At 56.8% G+C, this 14,317-nt stretch overlaps 1 protein-coding gene across 1 annotated transcript; it reads left to right on the forward strand.

Annotated features, from left to right (window-relative positions):
• The first annotated feature begins 3,619 nt into the window (after positions 1 to 3,619).
• On the forward strand, positions 3,620 to 13,914 carry Gbgt1 (globoside alpha-1,3-N-acetylgalactosaminyltransferase 1 (FORS blood group)). The gene is given in 7 exon segments (XM_048812811.1): positions 3,620 to 4,057; positions 4,515 to 4,919; positions 5,470 to 5,535; positions 10,749 to 10,799; positions 10,873 to 10,908; positions 11,355 to 11,489; positions 12,690 to 13,914. Coding segments are annotated over 6 exon segments (1,044 nt in total). The 5' UTR covers positions 3,620 to 4,057; positions 4,515 to 4,848; the 3' UTR covers positions 13,375 to 13,914.
• Positions 13,915 to 14,317: the final 403 nt, after the last annotated feature.

Here is a 14,317-nt window from a genome sequence, read left to right on the forward strand (position 1 = left end):
TCTCGCAATCCAGAGATGGGTCAAAGTTGGGGGCCAATTGTGGAGAGTCTGTGTGTGGTGTGGAGGCCAAGAACTGGCCTTAAAGTCAAGAGGGGACTTTAGCCAGCCCCTAAAAGGATGTTGCCCACTTCTCTCTCTAAACCCATACCTCAGCCCTCTGGGATTGCTAGTAAGAAAACAGACCTCTCCATCTTAGGATCACTTCATTATGGAACTGAGGGATGGGTTCCTTCATATGTCCATTTTACAAGTGAAAATCTGAGGACCAGGAAGAGGAACAGCCACATAGGAATACTGGGTGGCATGAATGGTCACATCAGGTGTGTGAGTCAGCTTTCTGTTACCATAACAAATACCTGAAACAGTCAACTCATAAAGACAAAAGGTTTCTTCTGGCTCACATTCACACTTTTGAAGGTTTCTGTACATGGTTGAGTGGCCCTGTTGCTTTTGGGTATGTGGCAAGAAAGCTCTTCATGCTGGAAGAAGGCCACTCACCTTATGACTGGTTACAAAAGAGACACACAAGGAAAAGAAGGGGGTGGGGTCCCAGAATCCCCTTCAAAGGCATGCACCAAACAACCGGAAGGCCCCCCAGGTCCTACCTCTTATAGCTCCCAATTGCACCATACTGCAGGACAAGCTTCTAACACATGGGCCTTTGGTGACACTTATCTAAACCACAGCATCATGGTCCCCACGCACCCTCTTCCACAGGCCCCACTGGGGCTGGCCCTGAGCTGCTGGACTTGGACTTGTGCATGACCTGCCCATCCAAGCAGCTGCCCCCAGCTGAGCTCAGGACATACACCTGTCACCTGCATCCCCTCACTTAACCCCCACTGGAGGCAGCTCCATGGGAACAGGGCTGTGCGTGCTCAGTGCTGTATTCCCAGGCCTGCAGAGCAGCGCCTGGAACACAGGAGGCACCTGCTGTTTACTGAATAAATAGGTGAAGGAATTGGTGTGACCCTCCCAACAGCTCTATGAGGTGGGTGCTGTTGTTTTACAGATGAGGATCCTGAGACACAAAGAGGTCTGGGGTCACTCAGTCAGGCATGCATGCATACATCAGGCACCTGTGTGTGCAGGATCTGGGCGACAACAGAGAGCCCCTCTCCCTTCCTCTGCCCCCCGCCCTGAGCTCATGGCCTAACAGGTAGGACAGCATGGCACCCAAGCCATAGTGGGGACCTTGATCTGGACCCCAGCTTCAGGGTCTGCCTCCTCCTCAAAAGACACTTAGTATATTAAATATGAGTCTTTATAAAGGTAGAGAAAGAGAGAGAGGACTGGCTAACATACTGAGCCATCTCCCGAGGGCTCCTACAACTCAGTACTGGGTTGGTCTCATTCCTCTTGTGGGTCCTGCCCAAGTCCCCAGATCTGTCCACTTGGGTGCTCCAATAAGAAGCATGTCCCAGGCCCCTCCTGCCTTCCTCGCGCCGTCCTCTCCCCCCAGTCGTTGCTTGTTACGTTTTTAAGGCGCGGTCTCTTGTCTCTTCAGGGACCTTTCCGTCAGCCCTTCCAGGCCAGCTGTAGTCGTTGCCCTCCTCTGGGATAGAGGACAGACTGGACCAGAACAGGGTTGTGGCCGATAGGCAGTGTCCTCCTGCCTGTTAGGGAACTGGCGTAGGAGTGTCCTCTCTTTATCAGATAACAGTTACCAGGAAGGTGCCGGTGGCCCCAAGGCAGACCAGGGAATTCGCAAACAGGAACCAAGGAAGGAAAATGAATCAGGAGGCCCCACGCCAGGTCGCCAGGTCCACCAGGCCCGAGGGAACCCCTGTTTGCCGCTGAACTGGAAGCATGTCTCCAGCTGGCACTCACCAGCTCCATGGCCATGCCAGGCACAGGCACCTGCAGCTTGAGGAAACAGTCCAGCCACAGGAACCTCTGGACACAGGCTAGACCACCCCTGAGGGGCCTGGGAGGCAGACCTGGGTTTGTGACTTCAAGTTATGTCCTGACTGAGCAATCCCACAGCCTCTCGAGGGTCGTCACCAAGGACTTTAGTTTCCACTCTTTTCCTGACTGACTTCTGCCCCTCCCCACCTCCTTGTTACTACCCTCTCCCTGTGTACCCTCAGGGACCCTTCTTTTTGCCCCTCCTACCCCCTCGGCCCTCAGGCACCCAGCAGAGGCCTTTGCCTCCCAAGCCCACACCTTCACCTCCTGCTTATTGTACCCCTGGCACAATGTCCCAGGGCCCTTCCCAGAGCACCTGGGGAAGCCACAGCAGCCCTTCCTGGGCGGGCGCATGCTACCAGCCAGGCCATGGGAGGGAAGCATGGCCAGTCCCGTTCGGCAGAGGAAGAAATGAGGCTCCAGGAGATGCTGGGGCTGCTGCTAGTCCCCAGCTAAGAGAGAAGCCAGGCTTGGAGGCCCTGAGCAAGGGAAGTCAACCTTAACCCACAGTGAACTGCATCCAGCGGGCTCCCCCTCTCCATGACCACTTGGACACTCTGCTACACACAGTGAAGTGTCTGCCTGTCACTGGACAGGGGTCCAAGGAGGTCCCCCAGAAGAGAGAAGGAAAACTCAACTCAGCCCTGGTGGGTTCTTGACTTACACCACAGAAAGGAATCTCAGGACGCTTCAAAAGAGGCACACAGATTCATTCAGGAAAGCAAGCAACAGAGAAAGTGAGGTGCTCAAAGACAGGAAGTGGGGTGCTTCAGAGCAAGATGCCCTTTTGGGGTCAGGAGCATGGCAGGGCGTGGGGCGGTAGACTAGGATTGAACCCAGGGCCCTTCATCACTGAGCCACATCCCTGCCCCACCCCAACACACACACACCTTTTTTTTTTTAAAAGAGAGAGAGACAGAGAGAGAATTTTTTTAAATATCTATTTTTTAGTTTTCGGTGGACACAACATCTTTATGTGGTGCTGAGGATCGAACCCAGTGCCCCACGCATGCCAAGCGAGCGGGTTACCTTTTGAGCCACATCCCTAGCCCAACTCAGGCACCTTTTTTTGAGACAGGGTTTCACTAAGTTGCTGAAGCTGGCCTCAAGCTTCAATCCTGCCTCAGACTCTGGAGTGGCAGGGACTGCAGGCCTGCACCAACGCACTGGCATGGGCTCTTTTTAGAGGAAACTTCGTGAACAGTGAACCCAAGAAGTGGGTGGGTTGACTTTGGCCGGAGCACAAGGCGGGTCACTGGTCTTCTTCTTTTGGGGATCCCTGGGCTGCCATCTAGCTAACTTTCGGCATATGCCCATAAGTCTCTAACAACATCCCCCACCTTGGTTTATCTACTCTATAAGAAACATTTTGTGTAAGCACAGTGCGTGATGCAATCACCTGGACTGGCACAGGAGCCGGGGCTGAGAACTTCTGGGGTACTGAAGAAGGCGCTCTGGGAGCGTCTTTAGAGTTCCCATTTCTTGCTCCCTTCCCGTTAGCCACCCACCCTTATGCTTTCCTTCCTACCTCATGCTCTGGTCCCGTCCCGGCTTCTCACTGCAAGCTGGGCGGCCCGCACCCTGCTGCCTCCCAGGCGGAGTCCCATACTCCGAGATGACGCCACAGCCCAGATTGCGGGGGCTCAGACCTTACCAGCTGGACACCGGAGCCGACCCGCCTGCGATGGGGGGGGGGGGGCGGGGCGCGGGGGTGGAGTCAGGGCGACCCGCCTGCTGCCGTTTGGAGGGCGGGGCGCGCAGCTTCCACCCCCAGGGACTTATCCGCCCCAGCCCAGAGACCACCCCAGGCCAGAGACCGCGCACCCGGCTTGCGCGCTGCTAGGTGCACGGAGCCGACTCCTTGGTTCCGGACAGAGGTACGTCCCTGCGTCCATCCTACAACTGGTGGGGCCTCAAGGAGTGAGTCTGCACCCCTCGGGGACAGTTGCGCTCCCACCTGCCCTACCCTACCGCGCCGCGCGTGAGCGGAGGGAAGTCCGAACCTTGAGCCCTTCTGGCCGGCAGACCTGCAGGTGCGCGCCTCGGCCCCAGCCTCCGGGGTCTGCACGCCAGGCGAGAGGAGAGGCCCTGAGTCCTGGGCCCAGCAGTGGAAGCGAGGGCTCGGAGGATGCTGCTTGCTGAAGCCCAGGTGGGGAAACGGAGGCCCCAGAGCGAAAGAGGGGGAGCAGGATTGCCAGAGACCCTCGAGTGAGCAGAGGCCAAAACCCCAGAACCCTGACCCCGGGATGTCTGACCTTGATCCACCGCAGCGGAGCGCTTTACAGCCATTCCCGCACATGCCCACCGGTGGTGCGTGCTGTTCCCAACCCCTTTAGCAGAGAACCCTGAGGCTGTCCGAGGTCACCAAGCCAGTGAGGGCGGAAGCGCCTCCCAGTGGTCCCCTGGAAAACCTAGTCGCCCCGCTCCTCCCGAAGGAAATTCCTTCCCCAGGAATTTCCCAGCTGCCTGCCGCGCACCCTAGGGGACTAGGTGTGTCCCTGCTATTCTGGCGCCGGGCTTGGTTCCAGTTGCGGTTTCCACGGAGAATCCGCTAAGCCCCGCCTCAGCGTCCCAGCCCCTGGGAGGACGGGCCTCTGTTCTTCTAGGCCGCAGGGAGGGAGCGAGACCCCAGAGCTGCCCCAGCCACAGCTCCAGCTAAGCACTGAGTGCCTGTCACCTGTCCGCCTCTGCCGGGAGTGACCTGAAGGAGGAGAGGCCTAGGATCTGCATTGCTGGGAAGGACGTCACAGAGAGAGGTGCAGAAGTGGGTGCCCTGCCCTGGAATAAACAGCATTCCTTTGCAGGTGTTTTGGGGACCTCAGCATCTCAGGACTGCCAAGAGGCAGGCTCAGAGCCTGACTGCCCTGGGAGGAAAGGGACTGTTTGGCCAAGGAGCCAGCGGTCTCTGAAGGTGGCCAGGCTCTGGTGCAGCACTCAGCCATGCTCCGCTGGAGACCAGCCCTGGGCCTGGGGCTCTGCCTGCTGGCTGGCACAAGCCTCTGGGCCCTGTGGTAAGTTGCCCCATGGACCCCACCCTCCCTGCCTCTGCACCTCAACCCCAAACTTTGACCACCTTAAGGTCTTCCAGGTTCCACCAACCTCTTCTGGCACCTCTTCCCCAGGCCCAGCCCCAGCCCCAGCCAGACCTAATTAGTTTCAGCTTCTGAATTTTGCCTTGTACGGTCCTCCCACCTTTGTCCTGAAGTCTGCTCTGCCTACACCATCCTTCTACCCGTGTTGGTGAGCAGCTCCTATTCATGCTCCCAAGTTCACAAACCCCAGTACCCTTCTGAGAAGCTCCTGGGGCTGCGCCTCACCCCACTGCTTTGTGGGCAACTGGTCAAGCCCATGCATGCCCCAGGAATAAATTGCTATGGGTGAGCAAATAGCTACATCAGGGCCCTTTGGTGTCCACGGGGAATTCTAGGAGGCCTTGTCCTAAAGACCACCAGGCTCTAGAATGACAGGGGATCCCCCAAATGCACCATTGGTGTTCTTCACTTCCAGTAATGTGCACCACGTGGGTGTCAGCCTGAGTCAACAGGTGTCTTTCCTTCCCAGGGCCTATGTCAGGAACTGGCCGCCCGTCTCCTATGTGCCCTACTACCTCCCCTGCCCAGAGATCTTGTAAGTATGGGGCTGTGAGAATTGGGGCCCCTGGGGGCTGCTCACATTTCGAGAGACACAAGTGATTTTAGGGGCATGTTGTCTGCAGTTTCCTGGGTCCTAAGCTTGTGTTCTGCTGAACTGCTATGGTGTCTAGGGATGTTCGGGCTGCCACAGATGTGGCGCGAGATGGCCACTTGAGTTGGTGCATCTTTGTGCCCTGTGTGCTTTGGCCTTATATAGGCTGCACAGCTCTAAAATGGGATGGGTGAGGGTCCCCTCCTGGGCCACACAGAACCTGGATGTGTAGCCTGGCGTTGCCCTGGTGCAGAGCAGGTGGCCAGTAGACAGTGCTCTCAGGACACGGCCTTTCACTCAATGTGTTCCATGTGGACTTCAAGAACAAACTGACATTTGACTGACACCTTCCTCATTTGGCGACTCTGCCTTTTTGACAGCTAAGAGTGAACAAATGGGTTGGGACAACTCAAAGGGGCATCTGGGCCCTGGGGGCTTTTGACTCTACAGCCACAGGAAGTCACACATCTGGATGGTCAGCCAGTGAGCAGCAAGGCAGGTTGCACTGTTATAAACACAGACTGTAGTAAATTAGGGCCGTGGTCCATGGTCACTTCTGTTGCTAATTACACACCTCCACAGGCTGGCCAGTTAAAAAGAAGAGGCTTATGTTGGCTCAGGGTTCTAGTCCAAGGGCAAAGGGCTGCATCAGGTCACAGCCTTCCTGTGGACAGAGTTCCCAGACAGCACAGGAGGACCGTGGCGAGAGACAGGGAGTGCACGTGCATGTGCACCTCCTGGTCTCTCTCCCCCTTGTAAAGCCAGCAGATGCCTTCGCGGGGCCCCACCCTGATCACCTTACACAACCCTGATGGCCTCCCTGAGGCCACTGCTGAACGCCACGATGGACTCAGTGTCCAGCCTCTTCCTGCCTCTCAACAGGGATCACACTTCAACACTCACACTCACACTCACACTCAGTGTCCAGCCCTAGCAGCTGGGAAGCTGGAAAACAGAAAAGACAGAAGAAAAGGGGAGCCACCCACCCACCTGCCACAGTCTGGCTGGGCACAAATGCCGCAGTCTGGCTGGGCACACAATCACGAGCCACCACACAGCTTGTAGATTCAAACAGCAACTCTTTATTCCCGAACTCACACCAGCCGTCTACAATCACGTTCTGGGGAAATCCACGTTCTCTGCTCAAATCCACGTTCTCTCCCAAATTCACCTCCACTGGGCTTCTGTCTCCCAAAAAAAACTCTGAATCCCGTGAGAACTCAAGGGGAACTCAGGCAGCAGGATACGTCCTATTCCCAGCAGGAATAATCTTAAACCTTAAACCTGGAACCTAAACTGGGAACGCCCCAAACACGATTATCTTAAACCGGGAACACCCTAATCCGCCTTGGTCCTTGAGCAAGGTCACCTACATTCAATGTCACTGCAACATGGGGTACGCTGGCAAGGAAATTGTCATACCTACTTGGCTAATGGCTCCCAGCACCCACCCGTCCTGCCCCACCCTGCCTACGAAGCCCCTCCCACTGTCCACCTGAACGGCTCCATTCCACCGTGCTGAAGCAAAGGCTTGCTGTCTAGCGAGCGCAGCTGGGATGGTGTTTCCACCTCTTCCCAGCACTGACTTCCAGTGTGTGTCCCTGCTGCTCTTGGTCACTGTCATTTTATGCCACCCAGGGGCTGGGAGCCTCTCTTCCTTTCCCACCAGCTGTTGGGCACTTGTTTCCCCGTGACCTGTGGGTCCGTGGTAAGCAGCTGTGGGCACGGCCCCCACGCCTCCATGAAGGTGGCTCCTGGACGCCCCCCCCCCCAGGCCAGTGGGTACGGATGGGCTCTCGATCCCTCTCTGCAGCTGGTTTCCAGAAGGACCACAGCACATCACACACATTCCTGAGCAGCAGCTCAGCCTGGGCAGTACCCAGGGAACCCACCCTCTACCACACCCCCACTAGTGCTGGGGAGAAAAAGAGAGCCACCATGCTGATTCTGGAGGTGGCCGTGCCCTCTCTGGTTTAAGCTCCACTCCCCTGACCACCCACAAGGCCCCTTCCCCCCATGGTGTCACTTGCATTTCCTCTTCTGTCCTGGTCCCGTGTCTGTCCTGGTCGCGTCTGTCGTGCACCACCTCAGCCTTGGCTTTTTTCCAGGGTGCCTCTTGGTTCTGTTGGATGGTTCTGTGATAGACTGAAGTTGAAAACCTGTGTCTGTTTTAGTTCTTTCTTCCTTTGGATTCCTTCACTTTCCATTTACTACCTTCAGAGGTTTAGAAATATGAAGTGTTTGGGGGTTTTTTGTTTTGGTTTTGGGTTTTGCTTTTGTTGTTTTGTTTTGGTGCTGGGTGGTGGAACCCAGGGCCTCACTCATGCCAAGCAGATGCCCTGCCACTGAGCTGCACCCCCCAGACCCAGCTTTTATGTTCTGAGGCCGCAGTGTGGCTGGTGCCTATTTGTACTTGTGGAGAGAAGAGACCTGAAGTGCTGTTGTAAAAAACGAGGGCAGAGGTCCAAATAGATGAGCTGAATTTGGAAATTCATCAGTTCAAGAAGAGAGACTCAGCTGGACACAGTGGCACACGCCTGGATTGCCAGCTTTTCAGGAGGTTGAGGCAGGAGGATCCCAAAATTGAGGCCAGCCTGGGCAACTAAGTGAGACCATGTGGCAGGCCGACTAGCACGTGACTGTGTCTGTCTCCCCTTCTGAGTGGTGTGGCATTGTGTCACTCTGTGATCTGGTTGCCTAGGGAACCCAGACGATAGCCCCGATCTTTCGTGTGACAGTGTCTTCGTGCATGGGCCTGCCTGCCTACATCCCCATGGGTGGAGCTGTGCTCCCCTGTTCCTTTGTAATATTACCCCTTGCCCTGTTTGGGATAGAATGTTCCATGGAGACGCCTTTTGTGTGTCCCCTTCTTTTACTCTGTCCTTGGGTGTAGTCCTTCTACATGTCAATCAACCTGCTAGTGGACATCTTGAGGATAGACTCAGCCCCCTGAAACCTGACCCCTTGCCTTATTTGAATAGCTTCTCCTCAATAAAAGGGGTCAGCCTGTTCGCTCTCATGCTCTTGCACGCACGCGCTCTCTCTCTCTCTTTTTCTCTCTCTGCAGACCCTTAAGGTCAGAGGAGCCGTCACAGGACACCCCCCCCCCAAAGAAAAACGTATTTCTGTCTCTTGTGTGGTCATTTCCCACAGCCCAGATCCCTTGGAGTGACCTTGAGTGTTTTAGTCGCCAGCAACCTGGCAAGACCCTGTCTCAAAATGAAATTTTAAAAGTGCTGGGGCTGTAGCTCAATGGTAGGGTGCTCCTGGGTTCATCCCCACGACCAAGAAAATAACAAGTAGAGACCAATCGCAAAAGGACGAGGACTGTGGGTCCACCTAAAAGAGGTCCCTGTGGTAGTCAGATTCAGGAAGCAGAGTTAGACGACGGTCACCAGCGACATGGTGGTCCTTTTCCTGGGGACAGGGCCATAGGGAGCTACTGTTAACAGGTGCCACGTTTCTGTCTGGGGTGAAGGGAACATTCTAGACACACAGAGCAGTCCTATCAGTCGGCTTTTTGTTGCTGGGACAAAAGTGCCCGAGGAAAGTCCTCAAAGGAGGAGCCTTTATTCTGCTCCGGGGTTCAGAGGTTTTGGTCCATGGTCGATGGCCGTGCTGTCTCTGGGCCTGTGGTGTGGCAGGACCTCATGGCAGAAGGACGTGGCAGACCAGAGGTGCTCGCTTCACGCGAGCCAGTGAGCAGAGAGAACAGAGACGGTGGGGACAAGAAATGCCCCTCCAGGGCACACCAGGGACTTTCCCTCCACTGGGCCCACCTGCCGGTTTCTACCACCTGCCAGTAACGCCATGAGCCACGAACCTACCGAGGGACTCATCCACGGAGAGGTCAAGCCTGCAGGGTCCCGATCCCTCCTGAGAGCCCCCCTCTCAACACAGCTGCACTGGGGACCAAGCCCTCAACACATGTGCCTTTGGGTGGCACCACGACATGGGCGTGCTTAGTGCCACTGAACTGTATGCTTTTTTTTTTTTTTAAAGAGAGAGAGAGAGAATTTTTTTAATATTTATTTTTTTAGTTTAGCAGACACAACATCTTTGTTGGTATGTGGTGCTGAGGATCGAACCCGGGCCACACGCATGCCAGGCGAGCGCGCTACCGCTCGAGCCACACCCCCAGCCCCGAACTGTATGCTTAAGAATGGTTAAAATGGCAAATCTCACGTTTGTATGTTTTGCCACATGAAAGGAAGCCCCAGACTAGGGGTGGGAGAACTCAAGGAGGCTGCAGCCATCCTCTTATGTGAGCCGTCTCTGGTCCCTGACCCTTGGGACCGCCTCCTGGCCGTCTACCCAGCTTCTTTGAGCCGATTCTACCACCACTGCTTGCTGGGCAGCCTGGGGCAGGCCTCTAACCTCTCTGAGCCTTAGCCCACTCCCTGTGGCAGGCAGAGGAGGGACAAGAGCCCGTGGAGTCAGGGTCTGGCCCAGGCCCTTCAGTCTGCTGGCACCAAGCCCAGGGCCTGGCCTGCAGCCCTGCCACCTCCTGTTATTTCTGCACTCAGTATGACCTTTGTTGAAGCTAGTGGACACTGAAGTGGCCAGGACAACTGCCCTCTTTGAGTGCTGGCCAATGCTGGGCACGTCCTTCCTCCTGTTTGATGGATGGCTCCTGTTCACACAGCCACTTGGGTCAGGATGGCTCCTGTTCCACAGATGAGGAAAGGTGCAAGTCTCAGCCAGGGAGAAATGAGCCAGCCAGCCACGGAGACGCAGAATGGGCACCTGTGCTGGCGAGGGCCCTCCGGGCAGGCTGGACTCACTGGCAGGAGCCAACCCTGCGGTCCAAGGCCACACGTCTTTTTCCTCAGTTATGTCCTTGAGGTCCTTCGACTAACGTGACTAGGCCCACCGGGTTACCCAGGGCGAATTCCTTTATATAAAACCACCTGAGGGCAGGAGGCAGTGGTGCCTATCCATAATCCCAGCTACTATGGAGGCTAGGGAAGGAGGACAGGAAGCGTGAGGCCAGACTAGGCAATTTAGTGCTTGCTCCCTCTGGCCCTGGGCAGGCCGCACCCTAGGAGCCCAAAATGAAGCTGTGGGGAGGTCAGCAGGAGTCAGCCCAGCCCAGGCGGTCCCCCTCCTGCCAGGAACTAAGGGTGTTCTCTCTCTTCTCTCTCACCTCTGCACAGCAACCTGAAGCTGCAGCACAAGGGGGAGGAGCCCCTCCGGCCTGTGGCACAGTAAGAGATTGTCATTTCCCCTTCCCGCCCCAGGGGGGCTGCCTCCCCTCACACGGGCCCTTCTTGGTTGCAGGCCTCTGTACCCTCAGCCCAAGCTGCTGGAGCAGAGGTAGGAGGCACAGAGAGACCTGGCATCGGCGGGGGCGGGTGACAGCACTGATTCGTAAGTTGGTGGAGGTGCTCACGTCTGGGTGGCCTGGGACCCAGTCCTGTCACTGGCTGCATGACCTCGGGCAGGTTAGCCAATGGTGCGGAGCTTCCCCTGTGCAGGGGATCACAGTAGCACCTGCCCCACAGGAGGCTGGAGGGGCAGATGATACCAGCCCACGGGGTCACACCTGGCTCCTCTAGACGTGCTCCACGCTGGTGCCAGCTCCGGTCCTCCCTGTCCTGCTGTGAGGTAGCTGGTGCCACCCCACTTTCCACATGGGGAACCTGAGACCCAGAGGCAGGCACGGGCTTGCCCTCGGTAACACAGCATAAGAGGCGGGTCAGGACGTGGCCAAGGCTTCCACCCAGGGAGGCCCTCAGCACTGGCCCCTCCCCTGCCACCAGGCCCACGGAGCTGCTGACACTCACACCCTGGTTGGTGCCCATTGTCTCCGAGGGAACCTTCAACCCAGAGTTGCTGCAGCTCATCTACCAGCCGCTGAACCTGACCATCGGAGTCACCGTGTCTGCCGTGGGGAAGTGAGTGGGGGGTGAGTGGGCGGGTGGGTCTCCCTGAGCCACCGGAGCTCCCAGTGCAGGGGAAGGCAGGCCCTGTAGGGCACAGGTGCCAGGCCGAGGAAGGTGCAGGGCGAAGGGTGACGGGGTGGGCTTGCTGGGGCAAGGCGGGGCCTGGCATGGAAGGTGAGGTGGACCAGCCCAGGTGGAGCAGCAGGAGGCACCGGCCTCCCTGTCCTGGCCTCGGCCCTGCCCGCTCTCCTCTTCTTGACTCTACCTGGCCCTTCCTTTAGGAGCTACCACCTGGGACCCTGATGGGGCCCGAGGTCTAAGGCACAGACCAGATGATGAATGGCCCCTGCGGGGTCAGGCCACCCACGCCCGCTCCTTATACCCAGCATCCACCACCCACGTTCCCTTCCCTCTGCCACCTACTTGCTTCTCGGCTCCTTTCTTCCAGCTTAGCCTCAGTGGTGCTGCCTATAAGATGGGCATTCCTGTAGGCATCTATGAGAACATCACGAGACTCTCCGAGAACACTGGCACTTATAGTAAGTGCACAAAGAAAGTCAGTGTGTTTAACCAGTCTCGGTGGCACCTGCCTGTGATCCCAGTGGCTCAGGAGGCTGAGGCAGGAGGATCAAGAGTTCAAACAGCGGGCTGGGGATGTGGCTCAAGCGGTAGTGTGCTCGCCTGGCATGCGTGCGGCCCGGGTTCAGTCCTCAGCACCACATACAAAGATATTGTGTCCGCCAAGAACTAAAAAATAAATATTAAAAAATTCTCTCTCTCTCTCTCTCTTAAAAAAAAAAAAATCTCCCTCTCGGTCTCACACTCTCTCTTTAAAAAAAAAAAAAAAGAGTTCAAACAGCAAGGCTCGCAGCAATTTAGCAAGACCCTGTATCAAAGTAAAAAATAAAAAGGGCTGGGGATGCGGCTCAGTAGTAAAGCACCCTGGGTTTAATCTCCAGTACCAAAAAAAAAATTAAAAAATAAGGCTCTGCAGTTGGGTTTTCAGGTCGGGAATGCTCAGCTGAAGTAGGATTGTGGGCACTTGACAGACGAGAGCCCAGGGTCACCTGAGTGACAGCGGGAGGGAGGCAGCCAGCAAGTGGACCCCAGCCTGACAGCCCAAACCCTGTGGCCCGCATGACGCCAGCACATGGTGGGGACCAGGCAGTGGCCCTGAAGGGCAGCAGTGGATGGCAGGATTGTCGCCACCAGGTACACCCGCTTTGTCCAGCACTTCCTGGACTCGGCCGAGGAGTTCTTCATGCATGGCTACCGCGTGCACTACTACATCTTCACCCACGACCCTGCAGCCATTCCCAGGGTCCCGCTGGGCGCTGGCCGGCTGCTCAGCATCATCCCCATCAGGCGCCACTCTCACTGGGAGGAGATTTCCACACGCCGAATGGAGACCATCAGCCTGCACATAGCCAAGAGGGCACACCGGGAGGTAGACTACCTCTTCTGCCTTGATGTAGACATGGTGTTCAGGAACCTGTGGGGTCCTGAGACCTTGGGGGACCTTGTGGCTGCCATTCACCCAGGCTACTTCACTGCCTCCCGCCAGCAGTTCCCCTATGAGCGGAGGAGAGCCTCCACTGCCTTTGTGGCCAACAGCGAGGGGGACTTCTATTATGGTGGGGCAGTCTTTGGGGGGCGAGTGGCCAGTGTATATGAATTTACCAGGGTCTGCCATATGGCCATCCTGACAGACAAAGCCAATGGCATCGTGGCCACCTGACAAGAGGAGAGCCACCTGAACCGCCACTTTATCTCACACAAGCCATCCAAGGTGCTGTCCCTGGAGTACATCTGGGATGACAGGAAGCCCCAGCCACCCAGCCTAAAGCTGATCCACTTTTCTACAGTGAACAAGGACACCAGCTGGTTGAGGAGCTGACAGCAGAGCTGGGGCCACCATGAATGGGGACCCAAAGCCCTGCAGCCACCTGCCCCTGTCCAAGCCTTAGATGGGAAGCAGGCTGTCCTGCCTACCTCCAGCTACCAGGAGATTCCAGCTGAGAAGGGGTGAGGGAGGCGCTGTCCACGTCCTAGGGCAGCGCACCCCTGAAGGTGCAGTGATCCGGCACAGGGATCATCGGAGGGGAAGACGAGAGGTTAGAGAGATGGGGCCCCGCAGCTTGCCTCGTCTAGCAGGTGCACCTTCAGGCAGGCAGGCCCTGGCGTCTCCGCCCCCTTGAGGGCCTGAAATCCTGCCAGGTCCCCCGAGGTGCATATTGCCCTTGAAGTTGCAATTTAACACCACTGTGTGAAAGGCACCATGGACCCCTCTCTCTGGCTGCCTGGGTATCATGATGTCCCCTCAGCCATATGCAGCCAGTTCCTCATCTGGGACCCAAAGTCAGCCTCGGAAATGGACCTGGTCTAGGCTCCCTCTGGGTTCCTGCAGACATTGGGGAGCCACTCTCACGGGCTAGCCGCTGCCTCTGTAATAGTTTTTCAATAAAGGGGGGCACATTGCTTGGTCCTAACCAGAGTTACCTGACACAGTTCCGCAAACTCTGGGGATACACCAGGCGGACAGTTATTCCAGAAGATCCAGGCTAAGGCTGGCTGCTGCCACAGGCAGGAGCTCATTCTCCTTCTCTGGGGAGCCAGGGAGAAGTGGGAGCCCTCGGAGGTTTGCCGCAACCCTGCATGCAGGAGAACCCCATGGGCTCTTGTCCCTGAGTACAGGGGTATGTCTGTCACCCTCCTGTATCCAGGGTCACCTCAGCCCTGGAAGCCACTGGTGGGCATAGGGTTCCATGGCAGTGGTGCAGGCCAGGAGCAGAGAACCTGTTGGGGCACTGATCCAGCATGGACCCAGCGGGGCCTGAGGC

The sequence above is a fragment of the Marmota marmota genome, unplaced genomic scaffold (assembly GCF_001458135.2).
Source record: "Marmota marmota marmota unplaced genomic scaffold, marMar, whole genome shotgun sequence".
Taxonomy (NCBI): domain Eukaryota; kingdom Metazoa; phylum Chordata; class Mammalia; order Rodentia; family Sciuridae; genus Marmota; species Marmota marmota.